This window comes from Sciurus vulgaris (genome assembly GCF_902686455.1).
Source record: "Sciurus vulgaris genome assembly, chromosome: 18".
NCBI lineage: Eukaryota > Metazoa > Chordata > Mammalia > Rodentia > Sciuridae > Sciurus > Sciurus vulgaris.
Genome location: NC_136479.1, coordinates 22,772,786 through 22,792,356, shown reverse-complemented (window position 1 = coordinate 22,792,356; position 19,571 = coordinate 22,772,786). Strand labels below are relative to the sequence as shown.

At 49.9% G+C, this 19,571-nt stretch overlaps 2 protein-coding genes across 4 annotated transcripts in view; one reads left to right on the top strand and one right to left on the bottom strand.

The window, feature by feature from the left end:
• Positions 1 to 1,347: 1,347 nt before the first annotated feature.
• Positions 1,348 to 5,041, bottom strand: CTF1 (cardiotrophin 1). Of its 2 annotated transcripts, none has more exons than XM_079121752.1 (3): positions 4,966 to 5,041; positions 3,689 to 3,807; positions 1,348 to 1,946 (listed from the first exon to the last, which is right to left on the bottom strand). In XM_079121752.1, exons 1-3 carry the CDS (start codon positions 4,988 to 4,990, stop codon positions 1,476 to 1,478), a joined length of 615 nt encoding a protein of 204 aa, XP_078977878.1. In that variant the 5' UTR covers positions 4,991 to 5,041; the 3' UTR covers positions 1,348 to 1,475. The 2 variants fall into 2 exon arrangements, with proteins under 2 accessions (XP_078977878.1, XP_078977879.1); XM_079121753.1 differs by having other exon boundaries at positions 3,689 to 3,804; positions 4,966 to 5,036.
• Positions 5,042 to 7,373: 2,332 nt separating this feature from the next.
• Positions 7,374 to 19,571, top strand: part of BCL7C (BAF chromatin remodeling complex subunit BCL7C) — a 28,802-nt gene continuing 16,604 nt past the window's right edge. The window contains exons 1-6 of one of the 2 annotated variants that reach the window (XM_079120943.1): positions 7,390 to 7,694; positions 8,209 to 8,287; positions 8,615 to 8,723; positions 8,817 to 8,978; positions 10,473 to 10,558; positions 11,184 to 11,379. In XM_079120943.1, coding sequence (XP_078977069.1) covers positions 7,603 to 7,694; positions 8,209 to 8,287; positions 8,615 to 8,723; positions 8,817 to 8,978; positions 10,473 to 10,558; positions 11,184 to 11,309 — 654 coding nt within the window. In that variant the 5' untranslated portion in view covers positions 7,390 to 7,602 and the 3' untranslated portion in view covers positions 11,310 to 11,379. Of the gene's footprint in view, positions 7,695 to 8,208; positions 8,288 to 8,614; positions 8,724 to 8,816; positions 8,979 to 10,472; positions 10,559 to 11,183; positions 11,380 to 19,571 lie in introns of those variants that run through there. The other variant, XM_079120942.1, reaches the window with a different exon arrangement.

The following is a 19,571-nucleotide window of genomic DNA, read 5'->3' as shown; positions in this document are numbered from 1 at the left end:
AGTGAAGCTTCCTGTCAGATGCTGCAATACTTCCTCTTTCACAAGGAACTGTTTTGCCTTGCTATTGGGATGGAGGAGTTACAACTTCTTAGAAACAGGGTTTGTGTGCCATGTTTTTGGGAATATTATCTGGAAGCCAGGCCTCCATTCCTTATTGCCTAGGCCTTCTTGCCCAGGTTCTATGATTTCCATTCCAGATCTGGTTGGGTCTCCATGTGTCATGGATTAGCAATCCAGTGGTACTTGTTTTCCTACTTCCTGGTTGGAAAGAAAAGCCCCCTAAAGAGGCTTCACTTTTCCCTCTAGGGAGAGGACAGTTGGTCTCCTTCCTGGGCTCTTCTTGAGACTTTCTCCTTTCTATAATTTGAGGAAGTTCAGGAGCTATCTTCCTGTCTCTGACTACCTCCATTCCTATGTGAAGATATGGCCTTTTTGAGGAGATAGGTCTCCCTTCTTGATAGAGTTCATTTCCTTTCCTGATTTGCCTATCTGGGTCATTGTTCCACTTTACCTCCAAATGAGGCTTTGCTTCCTGATCAATGGAAGTATAAATCTGGGAGAACTAGGGACTCATGTCACATCACATCTGTTTCCTGCTCAGGGTACACTCACTTCCTGTTTGGGGTGACAGGTGGCATCCCTGTCCTGGGGTTTTCATGAATCTTCTATTCATACTGTGCCTTTTGGGTTGGTGTGTGGGAGCAATTTGTACCTCAAGGACCCTGTTCTCAAAAGTTGTCTCCCATTTTCAACAAATGTATATATAGGTAACTTTAGTTTTATTTTTAACATTTTATTTACAAAAAATTAATTTATTCTCAAATAAAACTCTTTTAAGGCATCGCTTTTTTTTTTTTTTTTTTTTCCTCTCCACAGACCTGGCTTGGGGGGTGAGGACTGTGCAGGGGTAGGGCAGGGCAAGGTGAAGGAAAGGAAAGTCATAAAGGGAAAAGGGGCAGAGCCCAAAGATATGGGATGGGGACAATGAGGGTAGCAGTTGGGATGACCCTGGGGGAAGGCATCTAAATTTTGTCTGCAGTAGCCTACCCATCACAGAACCAACAGGCACTTTCCTGGCCAGGAAAGGACAAAAAGAAGGACAGAGGAAGAGAAACAAAGTGTCGCCTCCTCGAGATGAGGCTGAGATGTACACACGCTCACATGGGACCAAAGGGAGACAAGAGATGGGGAAACAGACCCAGAGACCCCCAGAGATGGGTAAAGGGGAGACCTAAAGAGACTGAGGCAGGCCCAAGGATGGAGAAAAAGAGAGGGCAAGTGAGAAAATAATGGGCACAGGCAAGTTCATCGAAGAGACGAGGAGGTCCAGAAAGAAAGATTACAGAGTTAGAGCAATGGAAACAGTCCGCGAAAAGACCCTGGCAGACATGGGGAGAGAGAGAAGTGAAGACAGACTTGGAGATGAAGACTGACGGAGAGGAGGCGACAGCGCGAACTCGCCCCTGTGCGCGCACTCACGCTGGGCCCTCGGGCACTAGCTGGCTCAGGTCGCCCTCGGTGCGGCTCACCCATTCGCTGTAGAGGCCGCACACGCGGAGCCCCAGCACCTTGGCGGGAAAGACTCCCGCAGCGCTGGCGGCGGCGGCAGCCGCGGCGGTGGCAGCGGAGGGCTCGTGCCAGGGACCGCGGGCGGCGGCGCCCAGCGCAGCCAGCACAGTCTCCACGGCGGCGCCCAAAGCCCGAGCCTGGCGCGCAGCGTCCTCTAGGCGCCGCAGCAGGCGCGGCACGCGCGGGTTCAGCTCGGCCTGGTGGCGGCGCACGACATCGAGCAGCGGGGGCAGCGCGGCCAGCGCCGCCGCGTCCAGCCGCAGCCGCTCGGGCAGCGGCAGCCCTGCGTGGCCCGGTGCTGGGGCGCTCAGGCCGGCCACTGGCAGCCGCGGCGGTGAAAAGCCCGGCAGCCCGAAGGGATCTCCCTGGTGCTGCACCTGCGGAGACACGGCCGCGGTCAGCGCGGGGGCCCGGGCAGGGGTGGGTGGGGACTCGCTGGGGGCGGGGTACCGTAGGCTGCGCTGGGGGCTCGTCCACTCTTAGCGGAGCCCTCCACCCTTTTCCTGGGGCGTCAGTTTCCTCATCCTGGAAATAATTCCCCTCCCAAGGGGGCCGTTGTGTTTGAGATAAAACCAAAAAATGGCATGGGTTTACACCAGTGCCTTTGTTTTCCGTTTCTAATATGGAACCAGTAACATTATCAACTTCATAAGGGAGTTATGAGCATATAAAGTGCTTAAGACAGGGCCTAACCTCCAGGAAGGGTTCAATAAATATTAGATCTTTCATTAATGTTATCTTACAGATCCGGAGTCAAATCTTGTCTCTGCTGTGCTTTTCTGGGCAAAGGTTTCCCTTCTCCGAGCCTCAGTTTTCTCATCTGTAATATGGTGGAACAGCTCCCTGTCCTGTGTTCCCCTTCCTCATCGGCCTCACTACATTGAACCTAGGGCTTCCTGCATGCTAGGGGAGCACTCTACCACTGAGCTGCAACCGCAGCCCTTTGTATTTTATTTTAAGACAGTTTTGCTAATTGTGACCCTCCTGCCTCTTGAGTTGCTGGGATTACAGGTATACACAACCTGGCCCAGCTCCCCTGTCTTGTCTTTCTACCAGGGTTCTCTCGAAAATCAGAGGGACTCAGTGGATTTCATTCTCTTCTCCCATCCTCCCAACCTCTGTACCTGCAGGTATTCACTGAACAGTTTTCACATGATGAACAAATCAAAGATAAAGGTGATTTACAACTTGTCAAATGCTATAAGGATAACATTTCTCCTTTGCAAACATCTTACCTCTGATCCAAGCATTGTTTTTGCTGCTTTAAAAACACTGTCTTCCCAATATTAGGTGTGATGATAATAATGATGACTTTGTAAATAAGAAAGTTGAGCTGAAAACAGTGACTTGCCTATGTTACCTATCTAGGAAGTGGCAGAGCTAGAATTTGAACCAAAGTTGGTAGGACTACAAAGCTAGTTCTATTACCCCATTATCCACTGTCAAACTTGTTTCATTGTTATTTTAACGTTAACATTACTGCCCAAGGTCACAAGTGGGTAGGTCTGTAGTTGGTCTGATTCAAAATACAGTCTAGGGGTGTGGGTTGTAGCTCAGTGGTAGAGAGCTGGCCTAGCATGCATGAGGCACTCACTGAGTGTGATCCTCAGCACCACCTAAAAATAAGTAAATAAAATAAAGATTAAAAAGTAAACAAAACTACAGTCTCTTTCCACTACACCTTCTCTTCTTGGGCAGGGCAGGGGCTTCAGCCCAATCAAAGGTGTTAATAGAACTGTCTTCTCTGTATCAGTTCCTTCTTGGTCTCTCTGGATGTTCTAGGTAGAAGACTTCACAGTTCATCTTGTTTAGCTGCCTCCTTTTATGGCCCATGAGTTAAAAGTGACAGGGTCACACAGGTTTCCTGACTCCTAGACTAGAGTTTCCTTTGCTCTCTCAGGCTAACTTCAGGCACCAAGAAAGGCAGCCTCCAATCTGAGGCAGAGCATCATTGCCTCCTCCAATTTGCTCTGTGGCCAGGAGTACTTGCTGTCTCTCTCAGGAGGCTTGTTTTCCACAGCTGGGAATGAGGTTGAGAAAATGGGTAATGGAGGACCTCTGTGACCTGTGCTTCCCTGTTCCCTAGGCCCATGGCATCCCCACCCCCTTTCCCACTCACATATTCCTGGAGCAGCTGCTCTGCGTATTTGGTGAGGAGGCGGGCAAGGCTGTGTGTCTGACGGATCTTGGCCTCCAAGTGGGGAAGGAGTGAGACTGAATCGTCAGCCTGAGGGTCTTCTGGTGGGAAAGGGAGGGAGGAATCAGGGCAGCCCAAACCCCTGCGCCCTGACCACCCAGCCAGCTCTTCTTTCCTGTACCCAGAAACTCGACTCTGAATGCTCCAGCATTCAAGCCAGGAAGGGCTTAGAGGAGGCCTGGGGCTGACTCAGGGGTGTGGGCTCGGGGCTTAGATCACTGTACACCGGTGAGTACAACTGAGGAAAAACGGAGCACCAGACCTTTGTCAAACAGTTTTCTACACGAATTGTGTCTCCTGTCCCCCAATCACTGTTGAAATCCTATTAAAGTCAAATTCAAATTCTGTCACCTCTGTGCAGAATCCAGATTTACTTTTCCCTTAACTGAATTGCTCCCTTCGACTGAAGGCCATTTGTTCGTACTTCCAAGGTAGCTCTCTACCTGTGTGTATCTGCCTTAGCCTGGGATCCCTCTGTGAATAGGTCCTTATACATGGGTAACTCCGTGACTGCTGGAGGAATTCAACATCACTGAATGTAACTTTAAGGCCCATTTTACAAATAGTGAGACTGAAATCCCATTCCTTCTCTGACGCCCCTTCTGTGGGGGGCAGCAACGCCTGACCTTTTCTGACACAAGCCAGAATGTGGCGCTCCAGGAGGACTACATTTCCCGCGACGCACAACAGAGCACCCAGTGCATGCTGGGGAGTGTAGTCCTGGCCCGGCAACTCCCGCCCCGCCCCCCGCCTGAGTTTCCCACCGCCAGTCCCTATCCTCAGCAGCTTTGACTTTCGACTCCTGTAGTCACTCACTAGCTCCTGTGGCTCAAAAAATTACTTCCCTAACTCTACCCTTCCCTCCGGCTCTCCAGCTCTGAATCTTTCCCAATAATCGGAGAGGACCTTGGCGCCTGCCCCATCCCCGACCCCAGCCCTCCCACAAGGTGTACTCACCGGTGTAATCGGTGATCTAAGCCCTGAGCCCACACCCCTGAGGCCTCAGCCCCAGGCCTCCTCTAAGCCCTTGCGCCTGCCCCTTTTCCCAACTCACCCGGTCGTTACCTGACACCGGAGCCTGCCTTCCCCCGCCCAGGCCGCTTCCCTCCCGGACCCAGGGGTGGCGGAGACCCAGACCCCAGCTGCCAGCCCTTCTGATTCCTATTCCCCTTGGGGACCCAACGTCCTTAGCCCCTTACCCAGACTTCCCTCCCTCTGGCTCATGCTGGCCCCTGGCTGATCCCGGTTCCCTCCACGCCCCCCTTCCGAGGGGGGGGAAGGGGGAAAGGGGTAGGGGCGTGGCTCGGGCGCAGCCAATCATAGTCCAGACCCCAAACATTCCCCCCCGCCCCACCAGCCCTTCTAGGCAAGATTCCTTGGCCCTGAGCTCAGCAACAAGCCTGCGCGGCCTGGTTAGGGAAGGGGCCCCGCCGGGGAAGCAGGTAGTCTGACCTGTGGACCTGACCTAGGGGCTGGGGGTGTCAGGGCCTGAAAGACAGCCTTGTATCCCGCTGGAAGAGAACTCTCAGGCTCCCACCTGAGGCAGGACAAGACGCCCAGGTTGCTTTTGGATTAAAGCTGCAGGGACAGGAGAAGGAAGCTGCGGGCTGACAGTAATGTGAAGGCCCTTCCTCTTGACTGGGGGCTAAGGCGCTAGAAAGGCAGCGGTGGGGGCCCGTCTGGCTTGAGAAACACCTTTCTAAACATACACCTCCTGGCCAATCTTAGATGTTTTCCATTCTCCTCATATCTACCAGGAGGGAAACAGATACTGCCTCACCTCACCTTACCAGGCTCACTAATCAATCACCCCCTCCATACATACAAGCATCTCCTGAAGAGTTAAGGTATTCAGACACGCATGCTCACACCTGGGAGAACAGGTTTGAGAGATCTGTACAGGAGGTCAAGCTCAAACAGCAACCTCAATTAGCCTGGTGTAACCACTGAAAGGATTGTACACACTTATCCCACAGCTGATTTCCAAGTATCTGCTCTGTCTTGGACTCTGGGATAGAGATGATCCACATTTGGTCTTTGGCCCCTTAAGCTCACAGTCTGATGGAGGAGACCATAAACAAAGGCAGGTAGCACAGTTTGTGAACCAAGGGACTGAAAAGGATGTATGTGTGTCTGAGGATATTTCCTCAAGCAGACAATTGCCAAAATATAGGAGTTCACTGGCAGAGAGCATAGCACAGATGTAGTTGGAGCCAGACTGTTGTCAGGGGTCACAACCAGTCACACAGTAATCAACAGTTAATATTTATTAGGTATTTACTGTCTTCTAGGCACTGTCCTAATATGTATATTATATGTATATGCATGTATAATATATGTATTATATGTATGTATACATGTATCTATAGCATGGATATAAGATATATATGTATCTATATATGTAAGACATGTAAGACATAAGATACATAAGGTACAAATGTCTGTCTGTTTGTCTATCTATCTATTTATAGTTTGGCTCTAGAAATGCTGTCATAAACAGCCCCCCTTAACCCCTCTGGACATGATCACACCAAGACTCACAGACACATCTTTGAAATGCAAACCCAAGCACAGTATCACAAATTTAGACTTGATCATCTCTACTGACTGACCAGTCTCAAAATTAACAAAGACATAGTCACACTCTTTAAGTATATTTTTAATTGAACAGTAATACACGTGTGGAAAAGTGCACACATAACAAATGTACAGTTCGATGACTTTTCAGAGAGTAAATATGCTGAGGGAATCAGCACCAGATTAAGAAAAAGAACAAGACCAGCTCCCAGAAGCCCCACTCCTACTCTCACCTGTCCCAAGGGTGACCGGTATCCTGACTTCTCACACCATAAGCCTGTCTGTTTTTGATCTTCATATACAGAATTACTTAATGGTTACTGTTATATCTGGCTTCTTTTACTCAAGATTTTTCCAAGAGACTTGTCTATATTGTTGGGTTAACAGGACACTAGTCATACTCCTTATTGTGTGTATGTTCATGATGGGAATAGGCTGTAATCCATTCCCATTCTCCTTGTTCATATGTTGTTTCCCATGAAACAGAGGGTTGGCATGTGTACGGCTTCACTAGAAAAATGCCAGTTTTTCAAAGTCTCTCCCAATTTTCAGTCCTGCAGACATATAAGGAGGTCCAATTGCTCTACTTCTTGCTTACACTTGGGATGGTATGTCTTTTTCACTTTGGTCATTCTGGTTGGGGAAGACCCACTCGTATTCGCAGTTTCTGATATATACTTGGCACTCAGTTAATAGACTGTTGAATGAATGGATGAGTAAGTTAAGCAGTGTAGAATCAGACTGGTGAGAATGGAAGCAAGCACATGCGCGCGCGCGCGAGCGTAAAAACAACACCCAGCATTTCAGGGACGCCCACCCGCAGCGGACGCACATCGGGACACAGACCCTCTCGTGCCCCCCAGCACCCACGTGGTCTGAACGCTCCGCTAGGCCCTGCTGCGCGTGTCTAGCCGCCCAGCTGCCCCAAGACTCTCCCTCTGGGAGGCGGGCAGGGGGCGCTGCGCGTCCCGGCGCCCCGAGGGGGCGGGCCCGGGGCGGGGCGGGGCTGGCCGGGCTTCCAGGCCTGGGCTCTGGCCGCCCGAGCCGCCCGGCCGCTCCGGGGACGGGCCGGGGCGGGGCGCGGCAGCAGGAAGCGGGGCGGGGACTCGCGGAGGCGTTGAGGAGCGAGGGAGGGCGCGGCCAACTCCCGGAGGGACGGCAGGCCGAGAGAGCGGCGCCTCGGCCTGGCGCCGAGCTTGAGCCCGCCGGACGGCAGGCGGCCCCGCCGCGGGCTCGGCCCCGGCCCCAGCCCCGGCAGCATGGCCGGCCGGACCGTACGGGCCGAGACCCGGAGCCGGGCCAAGGATGACATCAAGAAGGTGATGGCGACCATCGAGAAGGTCCGGAGATGGTGAGTCCTGCCCCGGTGCCAGGGACGGGACATGGCTGTGCCAGCCCCCACCTCGCCAGCTGTGGCCTCAGATGTTAGGTGTGTCCCTCGCCCACCCGCTGTGCCCTGGCTGGACAGGGCTCTGTCCCCCTTTCCCTGGCTATTCCTGGGGGTCTACAAAGCGTGATCCCCAGCCGTGCCCTCCCGGAGCGGGAGCCCTCATCTACGTCCCGCCCCCTAAAGCTTTGACACTCCTCGCGTAAGTATGCCCCGCAATCTTAACAGCCAGGGTTCCCAGCCAGCCCCGGACCACCATGTGTGCCCCAGGGGTCTGCAGAGCCACGCCCCCTAGTCATACTGTCTGGAATCACTCCCATCTGTGTCCTGGGGTTTTCAGGGCTGTTTTTCTCCCTCTCACTGTACCCCATTTGCGAAACTGCCCCTATCCTACTGAATCTCTCCCACGTCTGCATCTCTAGGGGGCGGGTGGCTCTCCCCTCATCCCTCTCTGATCCAGTCCCCTGTCCTCCCACAGGGAGAAGCGCTGGGTGACTGTGGGCGACACTTCCCTTCGTATCTTCAAGTGGGTGCCAGTGGTGGACCCCCAAGAGGAGGTGAGCAAGCCCCCCCCCCCACCAGGCCCTGCATCTGTGCAACCTCGAGCAAGCCCCTCCCCCCTTGGTCTCCACTTCCAGTCCCCACTCTGAGACCTCCAGTGTGGCAGCCCAGACAGATGTTAACGGTTATCAGCAACTCCTCCCCCTTTTCCCTTTTTCCTGTTCCAGACACCCATGATCAAGATGTAACCCAGTGTACACAATTTCTGCCACATCAGGAAGGGACTTTTGCTTCTCTATGCCTTAGTTTCCTTATTTCTACAGGGGGACTTTGCAGGAACCAACTAGAAAGCTGGCTCTGACCCTTATCCCTCTAACCCCTAGGAGCGAAGGCGGGCAGGTGGAGGGGCTGAAAGATCCCGTGGCCGGGACCGACGGGGTAGGGGTGCCAGCCCCCGAGCAGGTGGCCCTCTCATCCTGCTGGATCTCAATGGTATGTAAGGATCATGGGATTTGGGGAGACTGTGGAGGTTGAAGGAGGATACTGGGGGCCTCACGCCAACCGTCTTGGTTTTTGCTCCCACAGATGAGAACAGCAACCAGAGTTTCCATTCTGAAGGTTCCCTCCAAAAGGGCACTGAGCCCAGCCCTGGTGGCACCCCTCAGCCCAGCCGCCCTGTTTCACCTGCTGGACCTGCAGAAGGGGTCCCGGAGGAAACTCAACCTCCACGACTGGGCCAAGAGAGAGGTAGGACAGTGTGCCTTCCCAGGAGCCTCTCCTCTGAGTCCTGTTTTCTCCAAAGTTTAGCCTATCAGCTTATCCCTGTACCTGTCTCCACTCCCCCTGCTGCCCCCTGAGGGGGGCTTCCTCTCACCCCTGCAAGAAACTACTTCTAGCTGCTGTCTGTCTCTCCCTCTTGTTTCTTAGGATCTGTGGATGACATATCATCGTCTGAGATTTTTGTATACATTTAATTCTTTGTTTATTGCCTCTCTTCCCTACTCCCATCCCATGTCAGCTTCATGAATGTTGGACCCATATTGATCTTGTTCAGTAATAGGTGCTTAGTAAATATTTCTTAAGTGAATAAATAATAGTGATAATCACAAAAGTGATGAATAATTATAGGGATAACAACAACTAATATTTATTGAGTCCTTTCTGTGTACCAGGCACCCTTCTAAGCACTTCATGTTTTTTTTTTTCTCATTTAATCAGATAACAGGTTATGATCCTGTTATAATTCCTATTCATAGAGGAGACTGAGACCCAGAGAAGTTAAGTAAGGTGCCCACACTCACAGAGCCATTAAACCAGCATCCTGAGCCTGAGTCCTCCTCAGCAACTCTGTCTTCCACATAGTCAGTCCCCTGTCTGGTCAGAACATATCTCACTTTCCCCTGCTTCGCCAGTCCTGCCCAGTTCTGGCCATCCCCTCTCACCTGTCCCTGCTCCAGCCTCCACACTGCCTCCATACAGCTGCCAGAACAGCTTTTTCTGATTTACAAGTTTGACATGGTAATTGTCCTGCTTCACAACCTTCATAGGTTCCCCATGGCCTTTGACACCTCTGCTTGACAACTGGGGTCTTCAGGAACTGTTCCCTGCTGACCCCTTTATTCCCTGGCAAGAACACCACACCATGAACCTACTGGCCAGGTCCAGATTGTGCCAAGCACTTTGCTACTATAAAAATCATGGTACTGGGAGTGTAGCTCAACGGTAGAGATCTTGTCTGGCATGCAGGAGGTCCTGGATTTGATTCCCAGCACTGCAAATAAATAAAAAATCATTTCTAGCATTTATTGAGTACATATCGTGTGCCAAACAATATGCAAAGGGCCTTACCTATATTATCTCATTGAGTCCTCACAATAGTTGTGGTAATTACTGTCATTATCTCCATTGGGCAGATGGGTAAACAGAACTTTAAGTAGCTTGCCCAAGGTCAGGATTTGAATGTAGGCAATTCAACTGCAGAATCTGTGCTTATTAAGCATTTGTGTTAATTGTGTTCTACCCCCGCCTATTTGTCTACCTAATAAAACCCTACTCACATTTCAAGGTCCCATCTAAATCTTCCTTCCTCTGCATCTGGGATGGCAGCCAGGGGTCTGGCTCCCTCTTGCTGCTCCCGCAGTCGTGACTTACATGGTTAGTGCCTGTCTGTGTTTTTTTTCCCCTCTATGCTACTGGCACAGAGTGGCTGCTCAGGGGATGTGTGTTCACTTGACCTTCTAGATCCCGGGGGCACACCTGCAGGCAGTACTGATGAACCCCCAATGCTGACCAAGGAGGAGCCTGTTCCAGAATTGCTGGAAGCTGAGGTGAGAGTGGCCAGAAGGCTGAACTCCCGGGTCTTGGAGGGAATGGGGGCTCTGGGCACTGGGCGGCTGCATCCTGAGATCCAGGAGGGAGATGCGGAACCCAGGACCCAGCTAAAGGCTTAGAGGCCGGATTCTTGGGACTGAAAAAGGAATAGACGAAGTCTTGAGGACTGGATTAGGGCTGATTTAAGACCCTTAAAAGCCTGAAATGATCATGGTGCTTCTCCATGTGTAAAAAGAAAAAGAAAAAAAAAAAAAAATTGTAGGCTGGGGATGTAGCTCAGTGGTAGAAGGCGTGCTTAGTATGCACGGACTCTGGGTTCTATCCCCAGCACCACACACACAAAGTGAATCCTAAAATTAGCTTACAAAAGTCCCTCATAAACTTGACTTTTCTCAGAGGACTACCTTTATGCATTTTTCAAAAAGATCAAATTCCCCCGAACAGTGTTGCCATTGTTATAGTTTTTGGTGTCCTTCTTAATCTTCATCTTAGTCACCTGGCCCTGGGCTAGACTCCTAGGTCCGGAGGGGAGTGGAGTGGAGGCTTTGGAGAAGGCAGAGGCTAGGAGGCTGTACTCCTGGGTTTGGGTGGAGCTCATGCCTGTCCGCCCTTCCTCTCCAGGCCCCCGAAGCTTACCCCGTCTTTGAGCCAGTGCCACCTGTCCCTGAGGCAGCCCAGGGTGACACAGAGGACTCGGAGGGCGCCCCCCCACTCAAGCGCATCTGCCCAAATGCCCCTGACCCCTGAGAAGCCGGCCTGCCTGTCCTGTTGTCCCAGGGCCCCCTTTGGCTTTTTACAAATAAAGACCCTTTTGTAATTTTGTGTCATGTCATTTCCCCGTCAGGGCTGGGGAGGGTCTTTGGAGACAGTTTTGTCTCATGCTCCATTCCTCGGATGGGCTCACCGAGGCTCTAAGAGGACCTTCCGATGGTCATATGTGATCAGATGTGCAGTAGGGGCTTGAGCCAGGACCCTGCTCCAACACTCCCTTACCCTGCCCTGTCTCCTTTCCCTGACCTTCCCTCACCTTCACCCTCCTCTTCTCGGAATCCCAGGACCCTTCTTCTTCCTGCTCAGCCCTCCCCTGGGCCCAGGAATTGTCACAGTTCTGAGCAGTGAGGCCCATGATTCCCAGTTCATTCACAGGAACATGGGGCTAGAAGGATGTAGAGGCCTGGGACTACCCAACCTATTTTTGGCCCTCAGGAGGCTACAGCACTGTGCTCCCCTGCCTTTCTTGAGCTTTTCCTCCACCTGGTATCCCGGCTACACTTCTGGTTGAGCCCTCCATATCCCCAGCTCCATTTCCACCTCAAGAAGCCTTCCTTGACCCTAGGCTCAATTCTTGTCCCCTTCCTTGAGCTCCCCCAACACCTCAGGCTTGCTTCCCTTTGTTTCAACATTTATCTCTCTTGTTTTGGGGTCACTGGTCTTCGTGTCTGTCTTGTCCACTAGGCTGTGGGCACCTTGAGGACAGAACTGGGTCCCCAGCTTTGCCTAGCTCAACATTGGGAACAGGGTAGTTTTAGCAACTGCTTCATGAATGAATGAATAAGTGGATGGTCTAGGGTTATCCAGGGAGGTTTCTCTAAGGAAGTGGCATTTGAGAAGCCCTGGTTCAAGTCCTGGCTTTGTCATTTACTATCCTTCTGGTTCTAGGCAAGCTATTTCTACTCTCTGAGGCTTAGTTTGCTCACCTGAGCAATGGGGACAATAATTAGGCCTTACCTGCCTCAGTGCTTCATGGGAAACTTCATATCATATAAGGTCCCTCTGTTCCTGCAAGACAGGTAGGGTCAGGTGTATTAGTCCTGTTTTTATTTTTAATGAAGAGACCAAGATTCAGAAAGGACAAAATTGGAACTTTAACAAGCCATTTAAAAATGTAAGGATGTTTCCTGTAATAATAGCACAGCCAGAGGTGGCCAGGGAAGTGAGGCGTGTAGTGATGTAATGTATTTGTTCCTATTGCTGTTGTATCAAGTTGCCACAGAAGTCAGTGGCTTAAAGCGACACAAATTTATTACCTTACAGTTCTGGAAGTCAGATGTCCAAAATTAGACTTACTGTGCTAAAGTGAAGGTGTCCACAGGGCTGTTTCCTCCCAGTCTGTGAGGGAGGATCTGTTTTCTTGACCTTTCCAGCTTCTTGGGGCTATCTGCATTCCTGGGCTTGTGGCTTCTCCCTCCATCTTCAAATCCAGCAGCATGGCATCTTCTAATCTCTCTTTCCTTCCATCATTTCTTCTCCTCTGACCTTCCTGCCTCCCTCTTATAAGGCCCCTTGTGATGACATTGGGTCCACACAGACAGTTCAGGATCCTCTTCCCTTCTCAAGGTCCTGAATTTTTTCAGTCTCCAAAATCCCACTTGCCACGTGAAGTACATACTCACAAATTGTGGGGATTAGGATGTGGACACCTCATCCTACCAGATGTGGTAATCTCAGCCATTTTCTGGGTGTGTTAGTTATCTCATTACACCCTTAATGACCCCATGAAGTGATGTGAGTGCTCTGTAAACTCTACCTTGTGTAGTTAGTGGTATGGTATTAAGGCCCAGAATTCAGGTTCTGTGTTCGAATCTCAGCATATGTATTCATTTGCTGCGTAACCTTAACCAGTGACTTAACTGCTATTCTCATTTGCCTCAGTTTTCTTATCTGTAAAATGGAATGATTGTAATGTCAGCCTGATGAGACTCTTCTAAAGATTAAAGGAGACAATTCCTGGAGAGAAATCCTTTGGCTTAGCACATAGTAAGTACTCAATAAATGGCAGTTGTTTTTCCTATTACCCTATTTTACAGATGAGGATACCATAGACATGCCTGCAAGTCAGGCTAGGAAGAATTTTGGTTCTGGATAGGATGTCTATTTCTGAATATCTTTGAGAGGCTAAAGTTTGAGTCTAACCATTCTCGTCTATCTCCTGGTCACAGGCTCCAGGCAAGTATCCCCAAGCCAGGTCTGCCCCCACCTTCTCTGTGGCTAATTCTCTGACCTCTTTAATAAGCCACCTCTCCCATGTCACAACCGTGATTCATGACTGGCTGTGTTCTCCCTATCTCCTCCCCATGTTCACACTTTCCTTTTGGAAATTCTTCCATCCTGGGTCTTGGGCTTTGGCCTCCAGTACTCTCCCTTTCTCTGCTCTGTGTCCTGTCCATCTTTGTTCTCTCTCCTCTTCCTGATCCTTAGTATCTGTTGCCCTGGTCTAGCTCTTCTGTTCTTGAGTAGACTCCTGCAGTCCCCCACCTTTCTTTTGATTTAGTATTTCCTAATTCCCTGCCTTGAAGTTCTGTCCCCAATCTCCAGCCTCAAAAAACTAAATAGCTTGCAACACTTCCACTGGATGTCTGGAGACCCTCAGCTCATCTTCCCATCAACCATTCCCACTGTCTCCTGTGCCCTTAAATGGCTCCCTAGCCCCAGGAGTCTGAGTACACTTCCCAGCCAACGTGTCCTAAGTCTTTGTGTTAAATGATTCTCCAGTCGGCCCCTTTCTCCAGGGCCATACTGCTTTACTTTCTTTGCATGTCAAGAAAACCATTGTAACAATTTCCTAGTGGGTTTCCCTGCCTTGCCGTGGGCAACACTTCAGAAGCCCACATCTGCCCATGATGCTGCCCCTGGCCTAAGCCTTCTGGTTCTCATTACCTGCATGCTAGAGTTCATGCTCTGCTGCTTCTACCCAACCCCAGCTACCCTCTGATCTGCTTATAATCACCCCAAAATGCAGTCCACCATGTCCTCTCGCTTGGGTTTTATTCATGTTCTTTGCTTAGCCAGGAGCATTCTGCTTGCCTCCCCTCTTCACCTGGCAGATGCCTTCTTGGTTTTCAAACCACAGATTCCCAGTGGCAACTTCTCCTTTTGAACATGTCCCCCACCTCCTGCTCTGCCTTTGCATGGAGTGCTGGGAATTGCCTCACAATGGTCTGTGTCTGCTCACATCTTCAGCACCTCCTTCAGGAGGGCAGAGGAATTTCCTTGAATCACAGCACTGTTGTCGGCCCTGTGGGGTAGAGCATAAAGAAAACAGAGGGCTGGCAGTATGCTCAGTGGTACAGCACTTGCCTAGCAGGGGTGAGTCCCTGAGTCCCATCCCCAGTACTGCAAAAATGAACAAACAAAAAACAAAACATGGAGCCTACTTTCAGCAAATTGTGTCCTAAGTAGGAAGTTATAAGTATAATCATGGTGGCTTAAGGACAGGGATTATATTCTGAGAAATGTATTTTAGGCAATTTCATCATTGTGGGACATCAGAGAATATATTTACACAAGCTAAGATGACTACGATGTCATGAGGTGATATCAGCTTTTGGGATCAACCATCATGCAGTCTGTTGTTGACTGAACTTTGGAAAAAATAAGGCAAAATTTGGGAGATGTAGAAACAGCAGGTTGCAATTTTTAAACGGGGAGATCAGGAGAGGCCTTACTGAGGAGACATTTGAAGAAAAGCTCAAAGGTGAGGGGAAAAGCCATGCAAGTATTTAGGGAAAGAGCATTTTAGGTAGAGGGAACAGCCAATGCAAAGGCCTGAGCTGGAGCTGGCAACAAGATCAGTGTGTCTGGAGCGAGAATGGGAGGAAGTGAGTTCAGGTCAGGCGGAGCCTCACAGGCAAGGGCAAGCACATAATCTGTCATTCAAACTGGGAGATTTTTGAGAATAAAACCAGGGTAGTATTAAAAATTATTTAGATAACAGGTGAAATCTGGGACAACCAGAATGTCTGATCATCCTTCTTAGAAGTCATTGTTAGGACTCAGGCTTTTGCTGTGGATGTGACAAAGAGCTATTGAAGGATTCTGAGCAGAGGGTCAACATGATCAGACTTAGGTTTTTTTATTATAAAAAGTTTTAAACATACAGAAAAAAATTTGAATGAATTGAAATAATTCAATTATTTAAAGAATTGTATGGTCCACACATACACTTGCCACCTAGATCCTGTACCATTTCACCGAATTTGCTTTATCACATATCCATAGCCCTCCATCTTATTTCCCTGATACATTTCAAAATAAGCAGCAGATAATACATATCCCTCTAAACACTTCAGGGTCACACCACTAACTAGAGTCCAGGTATTTTTTCCCTTTGAGGTAAAATATCCATATGGTGAAATGCACAGATAACTATACAACTCAGTGAATTTTAACAAATGCAAATATCTGCATAATGCAAACCATTATCAAATACAGAACATCACTAGCACCCCAGGAAATTCCCCTTTCCCAGCTCCAACTCCCCAGCAGGCAACCACTATTGGGATTTTGTTTCTAAATCACAGATTAGGTGAACCTGTTCTAGAACTTCCTATAAATGGAATTATTCAGTATGTACTAGTCTGCATCTGTTTTCTTTTATTCAGCATAATATTCCTGAAAATAATCCATGTTGTTTTATGGCTCAATAGTTGGTTCCTTTCTATTGTTGTGCTGCATCCTATAACCTGGATTTGACCAAGATCACTCTCTGAGTGAGAACAGATGGGTCCAGGTTCCCTCCCTCCCTCTTTCTCCCACCACTAGCCTGTTAAGCTCAGGGTTCAGAGACCCAGGTGAGTGCCCCCTGAGAAGGTAGCCTTTTTCCAGAAACCTTATAGAAAAGAGAGTCTATGGCATCCCCAGGGACAGGATCTTAGATGAACAAGTACCCAATTTGCCCAGCCCTGTCAAGCTCCATGTCCCAGGAAACTGCAGTTCACAGCAAACTGGGATGACTGGTCACCCTTGCAGGATCCTGCCCCTGGGGCTTCAGGCCCCTTCTCACCCCATGTGGTACTCCCTTCTTCCAAAGAATTGGTTTTCCTTAACACTCCAAACTGGTCTACTCCTCCCCTGTTCTAAACCTTCATGGCTTCCTATGGCTGGCAACCCAAAGAACATTCTTAGACTATGACAGTGGTTCTTGAACTGCTGCACCTTGGAACCACCTGGGGAATCTTTTAAAAATTCTGATGCCTGGCTCCTATTCCAGATATTTTTAATTGGTATAGTGGGCATTGGGGTTTTTATAAGCACCCCTGGTGACACTAATGTGCTGTGACACTTGGGGACCACTGGCCTGTGGAAGTGATTTGCTTGGCTTACACATTATTGAATGACATTTAAAATCAAGTAATTTCATATAAAAAATCTGGACTCCCAGCTACCCTTGGAATTAGAAGTACTGAGACATCAAGTTTGCCTCCCGAAGAGGGCATCACAAGGGAGTGCAGCAGAACACTGGCCACCCTTGAAGATGGAACATGTGCTTTTGGGTTCACACAGTCCTACCTCTCCTAGTGTTTTACGTTTTCTTTTTTTCTTTGTTTTCGGTATTGAACCCAGGTGTGCTCTACCACTGAGCTATACCCCCAGCCCTTTTTTTATTTTTTATTTTGAGACAGGGTCTCACTAAGTTGCACAGGCTGGCCTCCAACTGGCAATCCTCCTGCTTCAGCCTCCTGAGTCACTGGGATAACAGGCATCTGCCACCCCCACACCTGGCTTCCTAGAGTCTTACAGTCTTCTCATGTTCCTTTACGTAGCCTACAGGTCCAGCTCCATAATTAGGCCTTCCAGGCACTGGCTTCTGTGCCCCTTCTCAGCCTCCTCACTTATAGTCCTAGTAATACCTCACTTCTGCCCTCTGGCCACATGGGCTTTTTGATGCCCTGTCACACCTGCCTCTGCCCATGCACCAACTTCCTTGGATGGCACACAAGGCCTTGTTTATTTGGGGCCCTGTTCATCTCCCTTGCTCCTCTTCCTCAAGCTCTCCACCATCTAACTCCTAACTTCCAACACATCGAGGCTGGCCAGGCTATTCCCACTCAGCACTTGCTACTCCTTTTGCCTGGGAAGTGCTTCTCTTCCTCTCTCTTCCCTTCTCTCATCCTAGACAGTGCTTGCTTGCTTATCTTTCAGGCTCTGGGTTCCATCTTGCCTCCTCCAGGAGGGTTCCTTGTCTTTCAAACTTGGTCAGGTCCCAGTTTAGTCACCATACTTCCTCTTGCCTGGGACATCTCCATTCCCCTGCTAGAAATAAGACCACATCTGTCTCCTTTACCTCTATCCTTCTAGGGTCTAGTGTAGTTTGGGTAAATTATTTTTCATTAATGATAAAAGAAAGAACAAAAACAAGTACATCTCTCTTTCTTCACTGGTAAAATCCTATTCCTTTTCTGGTTTTATTTGTACTACAGCATCCAACTCTATACTTCTGAAGACCCAGAATTTCACTAAGGTCAGGTGAACAATGGAGTGTTAGCTCAGGATCCATCTTACAGTGGGACCAGTGGGTCCCCCAAACTCATCCTGTGGTTATTTCCCCAGTTCCAGAATGTATGTCTGGAACAGACACTCAGGAACTGGCAGAATCTCCACACCAGTTAACAATGTCTCTGCAAGACTGTGAAGGCAGGGGTGATTCTGCTTGGTGACTCCAAAGCCCCACGCAGGGCAGGCTCAAGGTCAGAACACAGTGACTTACTTTCCATTGTCTTATATGTGTCCATTTTTCAGGACAAATGTCCTTCTTGCTGTCCCCTCCTTTGTTCCTCTTCAGTTAGGCAGCTGTGGTGTGGCGAAAGGTCTGGATGCAGGATAGGAAAGGAGGTTCAAACTGATTTGTACTGATTTTGAGCAAGTCACCTTCCCCTATCTAGACCTCGTTGCCTCCACTGAAAAATGAAATTAGCAATCTTTTCCTTCACGAGTCCTGGCCTGAGCTGTATGTAAACAATTTTTTTGTAAAGTCACTATTTTCAACCTTTATTTTTTAGAACCCACGTAGTAGTATTACAGGCACTTTAGGGGCTTTAGGAAATGCAGTGCCAAAGGAAGCAAAACTCCGTTGTAATCTGTAATCGGTCGTTACCCTGGTTGAGGTTTTAATGTATATTTAAAGATCCGGGAGGGAGCCAGAGAGATGCTATCGGACTAAAAGAAAACAGCCCCGAAAGGGCTGGGTTCTAGGTCAGCTGCTGTGTACCTTCGGTCGCCTCCTCTGTACCGTGGGAACCTCAGCCCCTGCTTCCCGCGCGGCCTTTTGTGAAGCCGCGAGGAAACAAAGGAGGACAGCGTGCCTGGCGCAGCCCGGCGCCGCGAGAGCCGGGCGCGGCCGTGGGAAGGGTTAAGGCCACCGACGCGCCTCTGGCGTGCTAGAGTGGCGGAGGGCGGACTTCCGGCGGGGCGGGATCGGGGTGGCAGCTCGCCCGCCGCCGGCGTGTGCTGGTGGAACGTGGAAGGCGGCGTAGCTCAGCGTCCGCCCCGGCCGCACCGGGAGAGTGGGCAGAGGCCTGGCCTTGCCCGCGCGTCTCCTCCTCAGGGGTCAGCGCCAGCGATTTTGATCTTGGACAGCATATCAGCCCCTTCCGGGCGTTAGTTTCCTGGGCTGTGATAGGGGCGTGAGGATCCTGGGGCTAGTTGGGGACTTTCGGTGTTTTAAACTCGCTTGCGCCTTGGAATCCACAGTCAAGGAAGCTGAGGCCGAGAAGGAAGTTACTTTGGAGTTGGAAAGGCATCTCTCCCACCCGCCTGCCTAGTCACATGGATTCCTAGCGCTGCTGTTCCAGGACACCCAGCGCGGTCGCGCGCTGTCCCTCTCTTTCTGCCGCCGGGGATGAAACTCAGGGCCCTATACCTGCCTACGAGCGCTCTGCTACTGAGCCATACCCCCAACATTTCTGGTAACAGCCACGATTTCGAGCTCATAGCATCAAGCGTGTTACACAAATCATCTGTCATTCTTACGCTAACTAACCTCATGGGGCGGGACCTCCTTTCCACGTTTGACAGATAAGAAAACTGAGGCTCAGGGTGATTTCTCTGGTGTCAAGATGCAGGTCAGTGGTTAGGGAAGGGTATAAGCCCAAGTTTGTCTGACCCGATTGGCACGTGTTTTTTTTTGGCTAACACTGAGCTCTTACTATCGGATCCTGTTTAACAATGAGCAGGATTGTTATCACTGGTCCACAGAACTAGCTAACCCTAACTAGCTAAGTTAAAAGAATA